At 36.2% G+C, this 21,923-nt stretch overlaps 1 protein-coding gene across 1 annotated transcript in view; it reads right to left on the bottom strand.

Annotated features, from left to right (window-relative positions):
* SPINK5 (serine peptidase inhibitor Kazal type 5) overlaps positions 1-21,923 on the bottom strand; it is a 70,517-nt gene that overhangs the window by 31,534 nt on the left and 17,060 nt on the right. The window contains exons 5-11 of the mRNA XM_006148057.1: positions 18,091-18,215; positions 16,338-16,401; positions 15,085-15,212; positions 12,921-12,987; positions 6,819-6,946; positions 2,889-2,976; positions 1,079-1,206 (exon numbers count right to left, since the gene is read on the bottom strand). Coding sequence (XP_006148119.1) covers positions 1,079-1,206; positions 2,889-2,976; positions 6,819-6,946; positions 12,921-12,987; positions 15,085-15,212; positions 16,338-16,401; positions 18,091-18,215 — 728 coding nt within the window. The remainder of the gene's footprint in view (positions 1-1,078; positions 1,207-2,888; positions 2,977-6,818; positions 6,947-12,920; positions 12,988-15,084; positions 15,213-16,337; positions 16,402-18,090; positions 18,216-21,923) is intronic.

Here is a 21,923-nt window from a genome sequence, read left to right as displayed (position 1 = left end):
AGAGAAAATGAAAGGGATCCATTAGAATCAAACATACATCACAATTGCTCCATTAGATCCATTAGAATCAAACATACATAACAATTGATAAAAGATGACAACAGCAGATCTGGAAAACTTGCTTTCTATATATTATCTTTCTTGCATGCAGTGAGGAAAGGATCATCAATGTCCACCAAGAAAGTATCAAAACTAGAATCATGGTGACATAACACCTGCAGGCTAAAAGTGGCATGAACAAAGCATGTGGACTGGTCCTCCTGTTTCTCAGGGACGATGAGAGGGAAAACAGGGCTAGGGCTATCCTCTCAGGAGATTACTGCAACCAAAGGCTCCTCCCTCAAGTTCATAGCTTTCGTTTATAATGGAATGTATTGCTTACTCATGACTGTTTTCTCTGAAATACAAAACACGAGGCTATAAACATATACTGATCTTATAAATTTGCTGAATTTATAAATTTGTTTTGTAGTACAATGTAATTGCCTAGTTAGGAATAGCTAACTGAAATTTAAAGCATACATGATTCTCAATGGAAACAAAAAGCCATAGAATCTAAATATGTCCAATACTTAATCTTAATTCAACCAGAGAAAGTGAATGCTAGTCTAAGTTTTTAAATAAAACTGTCAATCTTACTTACTGAGAAATGCCACATTAGATAAAGCAACATTAAAATTTTATAGAAGTTTATGACTGTTTCATGGGCAATTTGACTCCATTCAGTTTCTGCGTTAAGTGCTAACTTTGGACCCTACCCTCAATGGGAGATGAGAGGCCTGTAAACTATTAAAATAGGTTCACATATGAAGCTTCCACAATAAGGAGGCAAATAACGTTTGTTCTAATTCATGCTTGTCAAGATGTTCCAGGGTTGAGAGGGAGTGTCAGAGAAAGCAAAGCATCCTGAAATGAGACACTCTAGGAACTTACTTTCTGCTCTTTGCTCAACATTCTGTGTAAAATTTACTCAGCTCCTTTCCCTATTTTGAGGCACATTTTCCCCATCTGTGAAACAAGCTGACTAAATTAGATCAGCTGCAAGATCCCTTCTGTTTTTCTAAAATTCTATACTCACAAGAAGACTTGACACATAGAACACAAGTTGCCATGCATTTTCCCATCTGGACCTTGAATAGGGTCATTTTCCCTGGTACAGAAAAGTACCCCATTCTTCGCATAATCTTGATATTCACTGCAGAGTTTCTGAATAATAAAAACAGGGCAGTTTAGATATAGTTCTCTGTTTTCCATTTATACGTTTTAAATGTCTTTCCTCAAAGAAATTGAAAAAGAATTAAGGAAGAAAAAATAAAACTTTTAAGATTTATGATCATTCAAAAATATGTGGTATTTCTATCCTTGCAATAGTCATTTGTTTAAGTGTTCAAGAAATAAATTTTTAAATATAATTATCAATATGACTTAGGGGTTTCTTTATCAGTCAAGTGGAAAGGATAAGTAATTGCATTATAAAATCAGTTTAAGGGATGAACACAAGTCTACAGATTAAGTAGACAGGTACAATGAAAAGAATGGTTTATGGAATTTCACAGAAGAACTAAGTTTGAGTTTTATCTTGAGAATGTATCCAGGAATATGTTGTGGCAAAAAGATCTTCTGACAGTAATTATGGTATGCAAAGACAGAGGCATTAAAGAATACATCATTTCAGATAATCTAACTTATCTGTGAGTGTAGTGGTTTAAGAACTAGTTAGGAAAATAGAAAAAGTTTAGTATATGGTCAAAAAGGAGATCTTGAAAATTGATCAAAACCTGATCATTAAAATTGGGAGAAAATTTAGATTGCATGCTTAGGTGATGGAAAATAATAGATGTTTAAAGACAGAGTTATAGAACCAAATCTCTGTTTTAGAAAAACTGCCAGCCAAATGTGTGGAAGGTTTGAGTGAACAGAGACTAGTACTCTGGAAACTAAAGAAATTATACAGAGAAAAGGGAGTTTTTTAAAGGAAAAGAAGAAAAGAGGAAAGAGGGAAAGGAGGAAATGTAAGGTAAAAAATTAGATGATGGACATTTGAGTACAAAAATTAACAAGACTTGGCAATCTAGGATTGAGGGGAGGAAGAAAGATGAAAATGAGATGTAGGCAATCAGATCATTCTAGAAAGCAGAAGATAGCCTAATTGAGTGGGCTACTTTATAAAATTGTAAACTACACATCATAGAAAACTGTATAGCTGTCTGCAAGACACAAGTCAGATATGGTTTCCACACAGAGTAAAATGGTCCAAATACACTCTAGGATAAATTCAAATGTTGGAATTGTATAATGCCATGGAATCATGGAAACTTTCCCTTTTTATGAAAACAACATGGAAAATTAATTGAATTTTGAGGATTGAGGAAGATGGAAACTAATAGTATATTCAATCGATTAGGCACGATATTAATTGATCAATTGACAGGAGATCTATTAAATATCTGAACTAACATGATAGTAATAGAACAATAGGCAAATAACTAAGAAATGTTTAGAAAGTAGAATGCAATATGGTTTTAAAGGAAGTATATTCAAATTCCACATAAATATAACTTTTGCAATGAATTCCGCCACAACAGCTACTACACGTTTAAATAACAACTTTGAATTCAAATAATGTTTTGATATGTCACCTCTATTTAGGAGTGTGGAACTATTGTACTTATGTGACTTGAGTAAATTTCTCCAGTTAGAGCTAGAAATGGTAATGCCATAATTATTTTTCGAAGTTCCATAAAACAGTAACTGTATATTAGTTTCTAGAAAATCCATGAGGAGTTGGGTTGATATTAACCAATATTGAAAATATGTACTGAAGCAAAATACACACATAAATACAAACACACAAAAATCTTGACATGATTTATTAAGCTAATCCTCACCTCAATTTCTCTTTTAACTTTAACTTTCTCCTCAGCCCGTCTCAGATTTTGACCTGCTTTGCTTTTTTCTTCTGTAAAACGCTTCTTGCTGGAAAAAAAAATAGTAAATGGGTAGAGATGCTTCAAATCTTCATATTCCAAAATTGTCATTAGGTACAGATGGAAAAGTAGTTAAATTTTTCTGAGTTCTAGTACAAACACTCTTAAGTTAGCCTCAATATCCAGGAAGTCCATCTTGTTTTGAAGGGAGATATATATTTTTCCCTTCCACTGCAATATTTTTTTTTTAGATTAGCGGAGAAAAATAATTTATTTGCTAAAGTGACACAATAAGCTAACCATCTGGAAGAAACACATGTCATACACAAAAAATAAATTCAAGATGGATTTTAGATTTAAACATAACAAAAAAATTAAACTCCTAGAAAATTTAGGAGAATAATCAACCTTGGGATTAGAGAGGTATTTATAAGTAGGATGGAACATTTAGACACAATAAATGGAAAAGTGTACATATCTGACAACATACAATCTAACATTTTTTCATAGCAAAAAATATAAGCATAAATAAAACAAAAAGACAAATGATCATCTAAAAAAAACATACAAAACATTCATTCAGTTAACAAATATCCATTGAAAATCTTTTATGTGAGAGGTGCAACTGGATTCCAATTTTTTTGTTTGTTTTCCTTTTATTTATTTAATTTATTTGTACATTTTTCCACAACATTTACTTTACATATCAAAAAATTTTTGCTCATGCTCCATAGTTCTTGACAGTTAATAAGCAACTTTCAAAATTTCAAAACACTGAATTTTAAAGATGGCCACACCACAATCCCTTCTCCTCCATTCTCCTCTCGGGATCTTGCACATACACACACACGCACCCAGGGTGTTTAGGCCACCAGGTCTAGGACTCGAACTGTGGTTGACTACATGGGAGTCCAGTAACATAGCCATTACGCCAACTGCTGGTCCTGAGACAGTGTGGTTTTAAATATATTTTTAAAATATTTTTGAGAAAATATTTGTGTTAACTACTTAAATTGTTGAAAAGCAAATGCTAAGCACATAAGTCATACATAAACCTTCTCAATTCAGCCCTGCCTACCAAATTTTTTGTGATATACTATCTGCTAGCAAAGATCAGTCTCTTTTTCTTTCTTTAATGTCTTTCTCAGGATAATCCTCTGGTGTGGTTGCTCTTTTGCAATCTCTTCTGAATACAATGCTGGGCTGGAAAAGTCCAGGTTATTTTATGTTACAAATTCTTTCATATAGCTTCTCTAATCCTCTCGGCCAGGCAGAACTATTTATGGGGCCAGGACATCTTTCTAAGACTTCTGTTGGCTTACCTGAGATCCACCTTAGTTCCATAGTTTCCTGATTAATCTTCAGATATGACATTCCAGTTAAAGCCCTGTCCAATAACGAGTGTTTCTAATTTCTGATTCTATGCAACAAGCATTATTGAACTTATACAAATAATGCTTCTATGACAAAATAAGAATACTCCTAAATAATTTCCAATTCCAGAGGAGTCAAGCAGGAAGAAAAGTTAATGCTTCCATTTAAAGAAACAAACAAGAAAAATATTTTAACAAATTGCTGAACCTATCAACTACTGAGAAGAAAGTAAAATGCTTAAATTGGAAAAACAAGGCATAGTAAAAAAAATCAGTAATGTTTTACTCAAAAGTCATAAAATTCTATTTTGCCAGTTTAGTCTTATATTCAAACTCTCTTCTGTTGAATATGTACTATTACTGTGGTCCAATCTTTCTGTTTAAATCCTGGAAGGTAACATTCAATGTTATTATTGATATTTCTTGACCCTAGAATTAAATTGGTCATTTTCTTGGTTACCTTTTATTCTCTTATTTCTTTACGTATCTTTAGTTTTCCTAGTAGAGCACTCCTTCAGAACTTCTTGAACAACGGGTCTGTTATTGGCAAATTCTTTCAGGTCTTATTTATCTGAGAATGTTTTTATCCTTTCTAATATGAAAGATAATACAACCAATCTTGTATTCTTAGTTGAAACTGTTTTTCACTCAACATTTCGAATATATTTTCCCATTCTTTCCTTGCTTGTTTTTTTTTTGATGAGAGGTTAGAGGTTAGCCTGATTGGATAACCTTTATAAGTAACCTGACATTTCTCTCTTGCCAATTTTAGTGTTTTGTCTTGTCTTTGTAGATTTGGCTAGTCTTGCTATGATGTGCCTTGGAGAAGATCTTCTTGGGTTGATTCTATTAGTGGTCTTTTGTATTTCTTGGGTCTGGTTATTAGAATGCCTCTCTAGATTTGGACAGTTTTCTTCCAAGATTTCATGGAATAGATTAGCAGAGTCCTTATTAGTTTCCTTACCATCTGGGATTCTGATTATTCGGATGTTTGGGTGCTTAATGCTGTCCAGTATTTCTCGTATAGTATTCTCATTTTAAGGGGTTATTTTCACAATTTTTTTTGGTTGTTTTTCCTAGATCCGAAGTTTTGCCTTCCACATCCGAGATTCGTTTTCCTGCATGGACTAATCTGCTTTTAACAGTTTCAAGGGAAGTTTTGATTTCCTGAATGGCAGCCTTCATCTCCAATAACTCCATTTGATTCTTTTTCATGGTGTGCATTTCCTCTTTCACATCATTGGAAGAACTTCAACATCTCCTGGAACTCGTCATCTCTTTTCTTCTACATCTTCTGGGGTTCATTATCTCTCAACTCTTGCATCTCATTTAGTTTTGTCACTGTGAATATTCTGAATTCTCTATCAGATATTTCCATGAGTTCTACTGTACTGCCATTGGGTGATGGATGCATCATCTTTCTTCTCATCACTCCTTTTAAATCTCCCCAGTTTAAATTTCACCTTTATAAAGAAAACATCCCAGGGCCCAAATAGAAATAAGTGCTACAACAATTGTGCTTTTCTATCTGAAAATCCTTCTCTTATGGGACAGTTTTCATTCTGTTTTGCAATATACAAGTGTGTATGTGTGTTGTGTGTGCTTGCTTAAGGTTATTTTTGCTATTGACTCAGGGTGGTTTATTCATACATCCATTCATTCACTTATTTAGCTAGTAACTATTTTTTGTCACACACTGGCTTAAGCCCTGTATACAGAATATAAATACAAGCACATATCCTGTTATTGTAGAACTTATAGCCTAGTAGAGTAGACTGATAGTCAACAGATAGTAACAGAAATCATTGTATAATTATCAGCTGTGATGATTGTTGTGAAAGACGATTACTAAGAATTAAGAAGATTTAATGTCAAATAAAGACTTTCGGAGGTTATATCCAAGGAAGGATAATTTTAAAAAGGAATCTACCAGAGGAGGGGTCATTAACCCTGAGACAGAACTGGCAGTTGAACAGCATACAAGAAAGAGCTTACAGAGTTCAAGAATCTGAAATAAAGTAATGAGACCTTGTCTGAAAGATCTTTATAATTTGTAAATTGTGGGATTTGTCCTTCTTACAAGGTAGTATATCCCAGACAAAAAGATTAATTTGATTAATATATGAGCATGCATTTTTTGAGGGCATCTTATAGCTGTGTCACTAAGAGATAATTATTGAAGAAAAACAATCGAAGACTTGATTTTACCCGTTTTTACCCCCATTATTTACTATGAGTAGTATATACAGAGGCTCACAGAGGTCATGGGAGAAATGTTAGAAAGTATTTTGTAAGCTAATCCTTAGGGTAGAAAATGGAACCCATTTATATTCAGACACAGATAAACATCAGTAGTGCCTGCTTACTAGGTTACATTATGATTTTTAGAGGACATAAACCTCCTTAAATAGTTCTTGACAACAAAACTCCCCACCTCAACATTATTCTTACTCGTCATTCTTACAAGCCTCCATTTTCACCTTTTGAGTCACTCTGAGGAAGCCGCATCTATACTCACAAAATTGCAGCACACAGAGCACATTTGTTGCCGTGCATTCTGCCATCAGGGCCACGGACTGGGTCACTCTCCCGGGTACAATAAAGTCTTCCATCTCTCACTTGACTTTCATATTCCTTGCAAAAATCCTTTAAAAAAGTAAGTAATTACATTTACCATTTTTTACTCTTTAACCTAGAAGCTTTGTATGATATATTTATTACCATATAATATCAGATCTAGAAAGTGATAGTAAACACATACAATGTATTAATGAAAATTAATAAGAAATAATAATGATCTTCTCAAATACTTGGCACTTGTATCTGCAGTGTGGTGTATCTATTAAGAGGTTAAAAATCCTAAGAAAGGTAAAGGCCGAGCAAATACTTCCTCAAACTAAAACTAGATAACACTTCTTAACTTGTAAATTCAGGAGGTTAGAACACAAACAAAAGCAGTTGTTGGGCCCAATGTCCAGTGAAAAGCCAGAATCCATATGCAGCCACAGTGGGCCTAGCCCTGCCTCTTTAACCAGAAAAAGTCTCTGCCCAGAATCCCTCCTTCTGGCCCAACACCCAGCAAAAAGCCAGGTAGGGGGGGGTCTTTGTCTTCTTTCTGTCTCTGTCTTTAATTCTCCCTCTCCCTTTCTCTTGAAATTTTCTCTCTCATATATACATGTTTAAAAACAAACAAACAAACAAACAAAAAAAACCCTGTAGGTACTTTCTCTTCTCTCTGATCTCTCCCTTTACTTGCTAATTTCAGAATCCATGTGCAGCTGAGGTGAGCCTAGCCCTGCTAGGGTGGTTCGCGGTTCTCTTTTTCTTGTCTTTTTCTTGGGGGGGAGGGGAGATTTTTGCCATAGGGCATGTGTGCTCACCAGAAAAACAAAGAGAGACAGAGAAACAGAAAGCAAGAAATCATCACCCCCAGGGGGAATGGCCATGCCACAATCCCTTCTCCTCCATTCTCCTCTCAGGATCTTGGGCACGCACACACACAAACTCAGTGGGCGTAAAAGCCACTGAGTCTGGGACTCGAACCACAGTCAACTACATGGGAGTCCAACGACATAGCCATTACACTAACTGCTGGTCCATTGTCTTTTTTCAAGTAAAGTTTTATCCCCTTCATTCTTTTGTTTATTCTTTTCCTTTTTTTAGGGGGGGGGGGATCTTTTTCCCTTTGTTTCCTTTATTTTATCTGACTTTCTCATCTTGCTTCTCACTTTCCACACATTGAGTGTCTAGGCAGGTCTAGGTACATAGTAGCAAAACATCTGAATACTTTAAACCCTGAAGCTCAACTCAGGTGCCCCCTTTCCCTCGAAAATGTAAGGCCTTTGTAATATCCAGTTCCACTGACAAAAGTGCAGGTTGCTTGGTGAAGATCAGGGGAACAGAACTGCAGAAAAATTGCAAGTCATCTACTTCCACATGCCTCTAACACTCAGAACTAATTCCAAGAAGGTAGGAAGTAATGTATAATCCATCAGATGACTAGAAACCACCACTGTAGAAGCACAAGAAACATGGAAAATCAAAAAATACCTCTCTCACAAGGGGAAAGAACAGCCCTTCATCATCCACAGACAGTACAATGGAACTCTTGGAAATGTCAGATAAAGAATTTAGGATATTCATGGTGACAAAGCTAACAGAGAGACAAGAAAAGAGAGACAGTGAATGCCAGAAATATAGGAGAAAAGAGACAATGAGTTCCAGAAGGTGAGGAAGTTCTTCCACAATCTGAAAGATAAAATAAACACCATAAAAAAGAATCAAATGGAACTGTTAGAAATGAAGGCTGTAATACAGCAAATCAAAACCTCCCTTGAGAGTATTAAAAGCAGATTAGATCATGCAGAAAATCAAATCTCAGATGTAGAAGATAGAGCTTCTGACCTAGAAAAATTCACCAAAAAGACTGAGAAAATAACCCCTCAAAATGAGAACAATATACGAGTAATACTAGATATGATTAAGTGTCCAAACATCTGGATAGTGGGCATTCTAGAAGGTGAGGAAACTAATCAGGGTATTGATAATCTATTTCATGAAATCCTAGAAGAAACCTTTCCAAACCTCGGGAGGCATTTAAATATCCAAACCCAAGAAATACAAAGGACTCCACATAGAATCAATCCAAGAGATCTTCTCCAAGGCACATCATAGCCAGGTTGACCAAAACCACAGACAGAGACAAGATACTAAAATTGGCAAGAGAAAAACATCAAGTTACTTTCAAAGGATATCCCATCTGGCTAACGTCAGACCTCTTATTGGAAACAATGCAAGCAAGGAAGGAATGGGAAAACATATTCAAAATGTTAAATGAAAAACAATTTCAACCAAAAATACTGTCTCCGGCAAGATTATCCTTCATGTCGGTAGAAAAGATAAAAAACATTCTCACATAAACAGAAGCTGAAAGAATTTACCAACACCAGACCAGCTCTTCAAGAAGTTCTGAAAAGAGTACTATACCAGGAAAACTAAAGACAGACGGACAAATAAGAGAACAAAAAATGACCAAGTACAAGGCCAACTTAATGGTAGGGACAAGGTCTGAAATATCACTAGTAATGTTGAATGTTAACGGAAAGGTCAGACCACAGTAACACTGCAAATTCAACAAAGAGAGATTACACGAGACCGAATTGGTGAAATAGAATTCTATGACTTTATTTCTAAAACATTACTGATTTTCTTCCATGCTTTGTCTTCTTGATTTAAGAATTTTGTTTTCTTTTGAGTTATTGGGTTCAACAATTTGTTAAAAAAAAAAAAAGAATTTTTTAATTGAAATGTAAACTTTTCTCCCTTCCTGACTCCTTTGTAATTGGAAAATATTTGTGAGCATTTGCATTTTGTGGTAGAATGGTTATTTGCATAAGTTCAATAATACAATATTATCTGTTGCCTTGCATAGGAACTTGCATTTTTTATGGGACTTTGTGTAAAATAACAGATCAAATTGAGATTAACCTAATTTTTAATTACAAATAAGTTAGTTTAGACCTTGCTATAGTAAAAAGGGGAACAGAGAGAGAAAAAAAATGTTTCGGAAGAAAATTACAGTGTACTTGTCACTAGATTCTAGTTTTGCCCATACTTAAAGGTTTTTTTTGGTGAATCAATAAAATGAAAAAAAAAAGTGTAATATGGAAGTAAGGGAGGGGAACAGGGAAGGGAAAAACAGGTAACATATTCTTAGTTGACAAAAAACGAGAAGCTATTTGCTGATGATAATATATATAGTAATATCCTTGTAATGAAAGACATGCATGCTATTTGTGTTAGAAAAAATGTATACTGCAAAGATGTGATATAATGTAAATTTAAATAAATAAATTTTTTTAAAAAGAATTAAAAAAAAACACAGAACAAAGTGTAGTAGCTCAAACAAACAAACAAAAGTTGCCAATAAAATTAATAGAAGATTGAGACAGTAGGGAGCATGGAGGTTAAGGTTCTTAATCTCACATGACCAGCTGCACAATTCAAGTCCCTGACTGAGCAGCTTGAAAATCATGCTTGGAGCATGTTCACGTGAGCCCAGAGTCCTGAGATGAGAATGGAGGAGAAGGAATTGAGACGTGGCCATCCCCCCCCACCCAGTGCTTTCTCGCCCCTCCCTTCTCCCTAACACATGTACCCTATAGCAAAACAAACAGAAAATACAATTTGTAAGATGAGATGTTAAAAAGTTACCTGAAATCAATCAAGCCAACAACAATCCAACAATCCAGAAAAAAGAAATAAGATGGTGTCCAATACTGTTGTCCTTACTTTACTTTGTTTTCTCTGTGGATTTCTCAATGACTTTTGTGTACTCTGCTTCCTTTATCAAGATTTATTCCTGGCATTGTAGTTGGAAACCTCAGAGAGTGCGAATCTAATTTTCCTCTGCTTCCACCTTAGGGAAGCAGAGCATTAAGACTAATATTCATTTAAAAATCTTAAAACGATTGTGACTTCCTCAAAAATCCAACAGAGGTTTGTTCTCATATTTTTCGATCCTTTGGTTTAGTATTTTCAGGTATTTTTATTTTGAAAACTCTACTATTTGGTAAGGACCACTCTTAACATGCAAAACAAGCGTGTGTGTGTGTGTGTGTGTGTGTGTGTGTGTGTCCCAAACTACTGCAAGCTTGGGGATCTCGATGTCCACAAACATAACTTGTGATGATTACCATAACATAACCTAGAAAAATCCTGCTCTAAAATCTTATTTTCAACTGTGTGACCCTCCTCTTCCCATCTCATTCTACAACACAAGAGCATGAAGAGTAAGGCTGTCGTCAGGAGACCTAGGCCTCTAGCTGTGACTCTAACTCACCAGGAGACCACACCAAAGTCCCATCACCTTTGGGGCCTCAGTCTTGCCACTTACACGGTCAGGTTTTTGGAAGAGATGCTCTGTAGGTCCGTTTCTAGATCTAGGATACTCTACTTTTTTTTTAGTAATTCAGATTTCATGAGGACACATTAAAAGAGAATCTTAATTGTTTCCCTATATGAAATATTTGTTTTAGGAGGCACAATGGGTGTGCTCCAAGTTTCCTAGGAATACAGACACGGAAGACACTCACCTGATAGTCACAGTATGGGAATAAAATTAATACTCAATGATTCCCATAAAAGAAACAAGGATAATTTCAGTTTATAAGTTATGATTCATCCAAGGAGATCCTGAAGAAACACTTTAGTGAGCAACCCACTGACAGGTTAATTATGGGGCACATATTGAGCCATCACCATAAAGCCAGTCCTTTTGATGCAATCATGCCCAATGACCCCACCAAAACAATGACCCCAGCCACAGAGAAGAAGAAAGAAATATAGCCAGCATCTGATGTGAAACAAGGGAAAAGAACTCTCTGCATTTCTGGAGAAATCAAATGCTAAATATCACAAGATTATCTAAATTTTTAGACTGAAATTTACCAACCATCATGGAGTTGCTCTTTAATCCTTAGTGAGTGTTGAGCTACAGTCAGTTCTCAGTGTGTGAGTGTGTGTGTGTGTGTGTGTGTATTTAAATTCTGAATACCTTATTTAGGGCAAGGACTTTGTTTTACTAAATAAAATTATGAAGTCAGCTCTTGATTACCAAACACTGGGCCTGTTTCCCTCCATAATTAATACCAAGCCCTATAATCCACAAAAATAGCCTACTTGTGTTAGTGAAGAGTACAGGCATAGAGTCACAATCTAACAGGAAGGTAAAATTGAGGTCATGTATCCAACCTTCTTTTGCTGACAAGAAAATTGAGGCCTAGAGAGAAGATGATGTGCTTAGTATCACACACCCAGAGTATGCAACAAAAATAGTTGAAACAGGTGTCCTAACTTCACACTAAAAGGTTAGTCCTTTAGCAAAGTAACTACTATGTTATTTAAAATATAGTTTCATGATCTTGTGATTCAAGAAATTGAAGCTGTATTATCAATCATGCTTATTCTTTTAACAAAAGGAATAACCTTCTATGCTAGATTGAATAATAGAAATACAATAATTATCAAATAATTTGAAAAAACAGTCTTAAGGTTATTTTTAAAACCATAATCGCAATGTATTTCTGAGATCATTATTTTAACAGAAGCAAGGCCTTTATAAATGCAGGTCTCACAGAATATAATAACCACAATGGAAAACAGAATAACTTCAACTTGTGTCTACAGAAATATACATAAAATAGGCCAGTGGCTAAACTGTTTAAAAGACTCCAAAATTATTTTAAAATTTTTCCTGTGTAATTTACATTATGTTGCAATATTTAATTTTTTCATTCTACGCACAATGGATTTAAACTTGAAGAGAAGGCTGACAAAAATTAAATAGTTTAGTTTGTATACATTTTTTTCTTACATTCTCTTTTTAAGGAGTACAGATAGAGAAGCTGTGTCGGAAATTGCACATTTTGAGTCTTAAATAGGAAACAGTTTTTTAAATCTGAATTGAATAATTCATATACTAAGTGCAGTATTTGAGGAATTTGAGATGAAGAAGAAGATATCTGTAATAATAAAGTACAAATGCACTGTCGTTGACTTCCTAGGTTCAGTCATGAGTTTGTTAATGTTGATGGCCAGATTGTGTTGGTGAAATATATACCTTTTCTGCGTTTCGTCTAATTCTGGTTTCACCTTCTTGCTTGGCATTTTGTTCAGCTTCTTTTAAACTGTTAAGAAAAGTGAACGTTTGGTCAGTTTCTGACTTGGTCATATTCTGCGTGTCTAGTCCTGTGCTAAGTACTTTTATAACCTCTGGCGTATATGTGTGTGCCCAATATCCTGAGAGGAGAATAGAGGGGAAGGGATGAGCGAGTGACCAAGTGACCATCTCCTCTGGGGGACCACTTCTCACTTTTTTCCCTCTCTCTTGCTCTCTCCCCATCCCCCAAGCATTTCCCTGTCATGAATTCCTGAGACAGAAAGAAATTGCCAAAGATAAGGAAGGGTGTGAAACTGACTCACTGGACATCAATTAGAAGCTTTGTTCTGTCATACTAGATGGGTGTGACAGCTTGATTGACAGATTGTCAGGAAAATTCCCTTTAACAGGCAGAATCAAGATCCTTAAAACAACGCTGTGACAAGGGTGAAACCAAACTGAGCGTTTAAGTATTGCTGCCCACACCCTATGTATAGATCTTTATGCCTTATGAAATATTTGTTTACCTTCATGTTAAAGTATGCTTGTTCATAAAAGTTGCATTTGAACTGAGCTTCTAAGTTCTTTTCACATCTAGTATCTAATTACAGACTCATCCTGGAGATGAGCATTGCTGTGCCAGTTTAAAGAAGAAAAATTCAGAAATTAGAGTTCAAAATCTCTGTTTCAATGAGTGCACGAGAAGAAACAAAATCACAGAATTAGGGCAGGCTTGAACACAGAAAGCACATAACTCCTGGCATACCTCCTGGATAAGAAAGTGGAAGTCAGACTGGTTTCCAGTCCGGAAGCCAGTTATAATCACCTTTTTGTGGACCCGATAGAACATGCCCATGAATTCAAAAGCTCATTGTAATTTTCAAAGACATATGTAAAATTTTTTCAGTCTGGCAAATCTTTTCCTATCCTGATGACGTAAATACACCACTTTAAAGCTTGCTAACACACAGATTAACAGTCAGCATAGTAAAGACTAATTGGATCTCATTCATGGCTGGGTCTTCAGTGCCTAGAACAGTGCCAGGCACTCAGAGAAAGAGTAACCCAATAGTGCTTCCCCTTCAGAATGTTCTACCTTTTACACTAATAATGAATCCAGACACATAGCATTATTAGTATTTGAATTAGATAATTAGTATTCAGTAAAGGCTTCTATACATGCCCAAATAAAGTTACATAATGTCAAATGACTAAAGTAGATCATTCTATATAAAAGTATTTTTTGAAATTTAAAATATTATGCCTTATAAACTACAGTAGCTTTTTTTAAAAAAGGTTTTTGCCATAGGGCACACGTGCTCACCAGAGAGAAACAGAAGGAGAGGAGAAGTGAGACATTTCCCTGAAGGGGAAATGCCTATGTCACAGCCCCTTCTCCTCTATTCTCTTCTCAGAATTTTGGGCATGCACACACGCACATGCCTGACATGTTTTTTAAGCTGTCAGGTCCAGGACTCAAACCATGGAATCGGCTATCTGGGATCCAACACTGTAACTACCACATCATTCGCTGGCTCCAAAAACAATACAGTTGTGAGATATTGTAAGTTATTTTTTTTAATGTATTTAATAACTAAAGAATCACCTTACCATATCCCTTTAAGAAACTTCAATAGATGTGATGAAGAAAACTAAAGAAATAAATAAGCCATTCTAGGGACAAGGTCATTTTCATTTCCTTTTTTTCTTTTTTTTTTTTTTTTTTTTTTTTTTTTTTTAATACAGAGATTTCTTTCGGTGTAGGGTTTATGAGCTCACCGGAAGGACAGAAAGAGACAGAGAAACCAGAGAGCAAGAAATCACCCCCTTGTGGGGGATGGCCATGCTGCAATCCTTTCTCCTCCATTCTCTTCTTGGGATCTTGGGCATGCACACACTTGCACCCGGCATGAATTTAAGCTGCCGGGTCCGGGACTCAAACTGCTCTTGACTGTGTGGAAGTCCAGAGACGTAACCATGTTGCTGGTGCCAGAGCAAGGTCATTTTCACATTACAAAGGCAAACGATTCTATTTCATGGAAGGGACTTTCTCTGTGGAATGATTCTCAGGACAGCAACCAAGTGCATCCTCATCTGGGTCATCCTGGGGGATGACGGCACTTACAACAGCTCAGCACACATTGCACACTTATTGCCATGGGTCTTCCCGTCAGGACCAAGGATGGGGTCATTCTCCCGTGTACATGCAAGCCTTCCATCCTTCACGTAGGGCCGAAAATCACTGCATACATCCTAAAGAAAAGGAAAGGACCTTGTCACTATGCTGATTGCAATGCTTACAACACTGTGTTCAGAAATTCTGTAAAACTCAGTGTCCCTGCCATCATGATAGGCACTGGCCACTTAAAGCAATGCTGGTCTTAGAGAAGTAGCTCAACAGAGAACATAAGAATTCATTTACTTATTCATTCATTTATTCAGTAAGCATTCATAACCCACCCACTATGTGCTTGAGGTCAGACAGAGTACAGTTCTTGCTCTCAATGTGTTCACAATATTCTAGGTGACACACAGAGATATTTAAAATAGTGTGTGCTAAATGCTTAGTGAAAGTAATCTTAGCACATAGAAAGGGCACCAAATCTCAAATATTGGAAATATCACTCAGCTAGAAAAAGTCAAGTGTGAGATGTACGAGACACTTCCTTCCTTCCCCTGCCTTCACAGTCACACAGAAATTTAGCATTCAGAGAGGCTACTTTTTCCAATCTCATCTTGAGTTACTTAATTTGTCCAAGGCCTCCTGACCTAATGCTGAGGTCTTAATTCAGGTTAAGTAATTGAAGTATAGTGCCCTTTCTACTGCAAATGCAGTCTTTTTGAATTTTTGCTTGTTTTAAAGTTTTACCTATTTTATTCATGATAACCCATGTATACACATACACACACACACACACACACACACACACACACACAAAGAAAAAGAGGCACCCTTGACAGGGTCTTATTGTACCATACTCCCCTTTCCCCAATCCTCAAGCTTGTCAAGATCTCGAGTATGCACACACCTAGCATTTTTCATGAACTGTGATTTCAAGTCACAGATGGCTCTATGGCTCCCGCACTGCAGTTCAGTTTGCTACTGACTGTGCCACCAGGCTGGGTCTGTTTGTTTTAACCGAAAGCAGAAATAGAGCTGAAAGAGCTAAATGCTAAAGTAATATGATCCAGTTGCAGGAACTATCAGTTACTTTTTCATGTGAACAGGCATTATTTGTATTTCATTTTAAGTAACGCGAGATTTCCTTCCTTCCAAGCATCTCACACAAGAAGGAAGCAGAGAACATTTGCTTTCCCTTTGAAGTTAACCCCCTTTCCCCTGTATTTCCCACCACTCTGACATTTATGTATCCTCACCTGCTCTGGTTTGCTGCTTTTACATTCTCCTTCACTTTCTATGCCAAGTTGGGACCTGGTTTTCCTAAAATCAAAAGTTAGTAGACACATCAGTTTAATGCCACAGAACTTCAAACCTTTCATCTTGTAAGAGATACTTTTTACTTTCCAAAACATAAGGCAGCTTACAATGTTAGCCTCTGAATGACAATGAAAAATAAAAATGAAAACAACATAAAAAATCAAGTTTTTAAAAGTAATAAGAAAAAAAGTTATGTCAAAAGATGTTAGCTGAAAGAAACTATAAAAGTTATATTCCAATGCTATTATAAAGTCTATTAGCAGTCAGAGGAGCTAAGAAACAAAATGAGTAGTAAGACTTTTGTTGTATTCTTGATCCTTGAAAAATATGTGGGTTAGCAGTGTCAAAGCCCCCACATAGTCAAAACTCTGCAGAAACTCTTGATATCTCACAAATGTAACTACTACTTATAGCCTGATGTTGACTGGCTACTGATAAACATAATATAAACAAATGATTAATATACATTATGTAAGTTATATGTATAATACACTGTAGTCTTCCAATAAGATAAACAAGAAAGTCTTAAGAAAGTCACAAAGAAGAGAAACTATATTTACATTATTTATTGAAAAAAAAACCCATGTTGAAGTGGACCCGTGCAGTACAAATCCATGTTGCTCAAGGGTCAACAATATTGTTAAAAAAAAAAAAATTAGGAAAAAGGAACGTTCAGCTGGATCAAAGATTTAAAGATTTATAAAAGGATTCCCCACATAATACATAGTAAGAATTAAATGTAGAGTACACTCCTAGTTGTGTTACAAAATACATATTTCATAGAAATTGATTCATTTTTGTTTTTTGTTCCTTTATGTTGACCCTTGTAGAAAGTTGGGGGCATCATTTTAGAATGTACTTCCAAAAATGCAGTTATATGAGGATCAGAGTAATGTAATACGGTTTTGTTTTGGTGAAGTTTTTTCTTATTAGAAAGTAGGATAAAGCGTCTTAAAAAAGGAACATTAATAAATTCAATACTAGCCATTTCAAACATTTGTTGTTGTCTTTGCCAAACCTGAAGAACAGACAATTCAAGATTGAAGTCCCAAGCCAGGGCCTGCAAAGCAGGTATGCCATATTGCTGGCTGAAGACAACCGATAAAATCTAACAATGAGGGTGGGGAAAGGACAAATAAGGACAAAATGTAGAACCATGAGATAAATGTCTTAGCATTTGGCAAAAAGTTGACTAGACGAGGAGAATCTCAATATTAAGGATCCAATTACCTTCTCTAACATAATAAATTATTGAGCAGTAAAATATCATTTGATGATGAAAGGATTTTCTGTGAACAAAGATATACTCATAGATAAATAAACGATAGCTAGATGGGCAAATAGATTGACAATAGGTAGATGTATGTATCTATGTGTGTGTGTGTATGAGTATGATTTACATATGTATGTGTGTCTACATATGTACCTGTGTCTCTGTATATGTATCCTGTCTCTTTCATACAGACAGTGAGTACCATATGACAAACTGCACACAAAATAGTTTTGTAGAACATAAAGTTATACTGATACAAGATTTGTCTTAAGAGTAGTGAAAGAAGTGATTCTCATAATGCGTGGATGACTAACTTCCTCCAAATGGAGTGTTATCTTAAAGACTGCAGAAAAAACTGTGCCGTGGAATTACACAGACAACAAGCTTTAGGGAGAAAGGCCACTTCAGCGCATACTCACGCGATCTCAGCACACAGCGCACATCTGCTAGTGTATGTTTTCCCATCTGTGCCACAGACAGCTGCATTATCAGGGGTACAGACAAAATCTCCATCTCCTCCTTTCCTGAATTCGTCACAATTAAGCTGAGAAAGACATGATCGAGGAATGTCAAAGTATAAGATAAAATCTTCCTCGGAAACATGAATAGATTAACATTTCAAGCTCACGATAATGTATCTCAAGGAACAAGAAAAAAATAATTAAGGACACCACAGTGGGCTCATAAAAGCATGCATATTAAAACATGGTCCCAAACCAGAGATATATTCAGATTTCAATAGGATTTTAGCCCCTTTTGTTGCCTGGATGAGGTAGGACAAGTCACCTGTCTCAAACTTAGTATACTGTTTATCAAATCCTGCCTACTTTCTTGGTAATGAGACCCATTGAGTAATGAATATGAAAGTTCTCTGTAAGCTATAAACTACAATAAAATTTCCATTGTTGTAGATTCAGATAATTAAAAGCCAGATTGAAGAGTTTGTAATTCTAGCTGTGTGATTTGGGAAGTTACTTAACCCCTCTGTATTAAGTGTCCTCATTTGCAAAATGGTATAATTTCACCAACCTCTCAGGACTCTACAGAGATTTAAAAATGTATAGCACTTGAAACAATGCCAAGGACATCATAACAATTTATTGTTTTTTAAAATATTTTCTCTATTAAGAATCAAGCAAAGAAAACTAAAAATAATTTAGGAATGATAAGAGAAATCTCCAAAGCTTAACTTTAATGTATGCAAGGGACAAACTGGCATGGTGAGAAAAACAACTGCACCATGTAATAGCTGAAAACCAGTGTTCAAATCTCAGGTCTGCCACCCACTCACATCACCTCTTTGAACTTCACTTTCCTCATCTGAAAAATGGGAATTCCCACCCTTCCCATATTTCAGATTTATGGTAAAGATCAGATGAATAATTACAAAACATTATTTGGCAATTCATTATTGTAACATAAGCTACCTAAAGAAGGAAGAGAGTTAACTTGAATTTAACTTCCATCTAAAACCAGAGAATAAAAATGGAGTTTTGGGGGGACCAGCAGTTAGTGTAATGGCTATGTGGCTGGACTCCCACGTAGTTGACTGTGGTTCGAGTCCTGGACCCGGTGGCTTAAAACTCACGCCGGGCGCGTGTGCATGCATTCCCAAGATCCTGAGAGGAGAATGGAGGAGAAGGAATTGCAGTGTGGCCAACCCCCCTGGGGGGTGATTTCTTGCTTTCTGTCTCTCTGTGTCTAGCGAGCACACGTGCCCTATGGCAAAAACCTCTCAAAAAAAAAAAAGTGGAGTTTTGTTCTTTAAAATGTTACAGTGACAATTTTTTGATGTCACCATTGTACTAATAAAAATATTTAAATGATAGACATCGAAGGCTTAGACCTGTGATGACCTAGTATGTAACATGATATAAAGAATAAAAGCAATATTGATACAAATACATAATGTATTTGTGAACTAGAAGATTGGATTGAGGAACTCTTCTAGAATGTATTGAAAAAAGGAAAAGAACATAAAATAGAAAAAAAAACTGTAAAGATCTACTACACTATTCATGTTATATATTTATGAAAAAGTTAAAAATGGAGTAAAGTAGGTAATGGACATGTATGCTATTTCTTTCATTAATTTGATCATTTATTCCACAAAATCCATTAGCTATTTACTGGGCTCTGGAATTCTACTGGGCTGTGAGACTGCCGTAGGGCAGGGTTTGTGGGGAGAGAGCAACAGAATGCATGCATATGGAGCTTACAAACACACTAGGGGAAAGACAGTCACCCGGCAGAGTCCTGAGATTACAATTGACCCTGAGCTTTGGCCAGTCCCAGATGTATGGACGTACAATCAGTCCATTGTACTCAGGGAGGTCTCCAGATGCAAGTACAGAACCCTTCTATGTGGGTCCTCTGTGCAGAGCACGTTTTTCTGCTGCACTACCATGTGGCTCCCATAGGGAGCTTACATTCTGATAGGAAGAGATGGACAATAAATGCAGCAATTTTATTATAGAAAGGCCTATGAAAAAGCAACATGTTAGTACCTACAGTGGTGGCTACTTTAAACATAGTGCCAAGGAAGGTCTTTTTGCAAAGGTGACATTTGAAGAAAGACGAGACTAATGAGAAAATGCCAACTTTTAAGATATGAATGAAAAAAAAAATGTAGGTATAGAGAACTACAATTGCAAAGGATTCGTTGGGAAACTAGATTATTCTGTGTAGCAATAAGAAACAGAAGTGTGACTGGATATAAAGAAAAATCAAGACAACTGTTGATTCTTTCCAAAAGTCATTTCTGGAGAAACTACAGAAACATGGGAAAGTGATGTATCAAATTCATTAACTTGGAATAATCACTGCTACTTCCCATCATCAGAAAATCAACAGCAACATACTAGGGCACAGGTGTCGGCAGGAGAATGACAAGGCAGATCAAAGGGCAGCTGGGAGGTGGTGAGAACAGGTGCAAATATTTACTACTCCACCTTCCCCTTCAGACTCCAAGGGGTGATGAATCACAGCATACAGAAAGCACCTCCTCCTGATGTTGGCAGTTTCTAAGCTTACAGATGGGTTCCTGACCTGGTGGCATGGTAATAAACTGGAATGGCAACCGCAGTTTCAAAACCTGCAAACTAGGGTTATACCATATTTCTGTCCTTACACTCACCAGGAGAGGTGCAGACTGAAGTTTGCCCTTGAACATTATTTCGTGGGACCAGTAGTTAGCGTAATGGCTATGTCGCTGGACTCCCACGTATTCAACCGCGGTTCAAGTCCCAGATCCGGTGGCTTAAACTCACTCTGGGTGTGTGTGCGTGTGTACCCAAGATCCCGAGAGGAGAATGGAAGAGAAGGGATTGCGGCATGACCATCCCCCCTGGGGGGTGATTTCTCGCTTTCGGTCTCTCTGTCTGTCTGGCGAGTGCATGCGCCTTATAGCAAAAATCTTTCCAAAAAAAAAAAAGAAAGAACATTATCTTGTAATTAGTCAGTGTAGCAGAGAAAATGACTAAAGCCATTATAGAATCTTATAATAATTTATCAAAAGTATAGTTATTTTTTAGAGAAATAAGATACCTACAATATAAAACAAGAAAAAAAGAAACTAGAATTGAAAAAAAAAAAGTACAGGTTTTGGATATGAGAAATATTTAAATGCCAATAAAAAAAAACAAAATAAAGAATACAATGGAATGATTACAAATAGAAAATGGACTTGAACATATGAGCCAGTCCACCATATGGTAGTTAAGGGAACTGAATCCCACATGGCTGGCTGTAAGCTTTGAGTCTTGAACTCAGTGACTTGAGCACACTGAGCATGTGTGTGGGCATGCTCAAAATCCTCAAAGGAGGGGAAAATGGAAGAGAAGGGATTGTGTCATGATCATCCCCTATTGGGGGTGGGAGGGACTTTCTCACTTACTCTCCCTCTCTCTTTCTGTCTCTTTCCAGAGAACACAAGGGCCCTTTGGAAAGAAAGAGAGAGAGAGAGAGAGAGAGAGAGAAGAGAGAGAGAAAAAAGAAAGAAAGAAAGAAAGAAAGAAAGAAAGAAAGAAAGAAAGAAAGAAGAAAGAAAGAAGGAAGGAAGGAAGGAAGGAAGAAAAAGAAAGGAAGAAGAAGAACGAAAGAAGAGAAAGAAGAAGGAAAGAAGAAAGAAAGAAAGAAAGAAAGAAAGAAAGAAAGAAAGAAAGAAAGAAAGAAAGAAAGAAAAAGGAAGAAGAAGAAAGAAAGAAAGAAAGAAAGAGAAAGGAAGAAGAAGAAAGAAAGAAAGAAAGAAAGA

This window comes from Tupaia chinensis, unplaced genomic scaffold (genome assembly GCF_000334495.1).
Source record: "Tupaia chinensis unplaced genomic scaffold, TupChi_1.0 Scaffold000228_1, whole genome shotgun sequence".
In the NCBI taxonomy this organism is placed as follows: Eukaryota; Metazoa; Chordata; class Mammalia; order Scandentia; family Tupaiidae; genus Tupaia; species Tupaia belangeri.
Note: the sequence above shows the minus strand (reverse complement) of the source record. Positions and strands in the feature narration are given on the sequence as shown.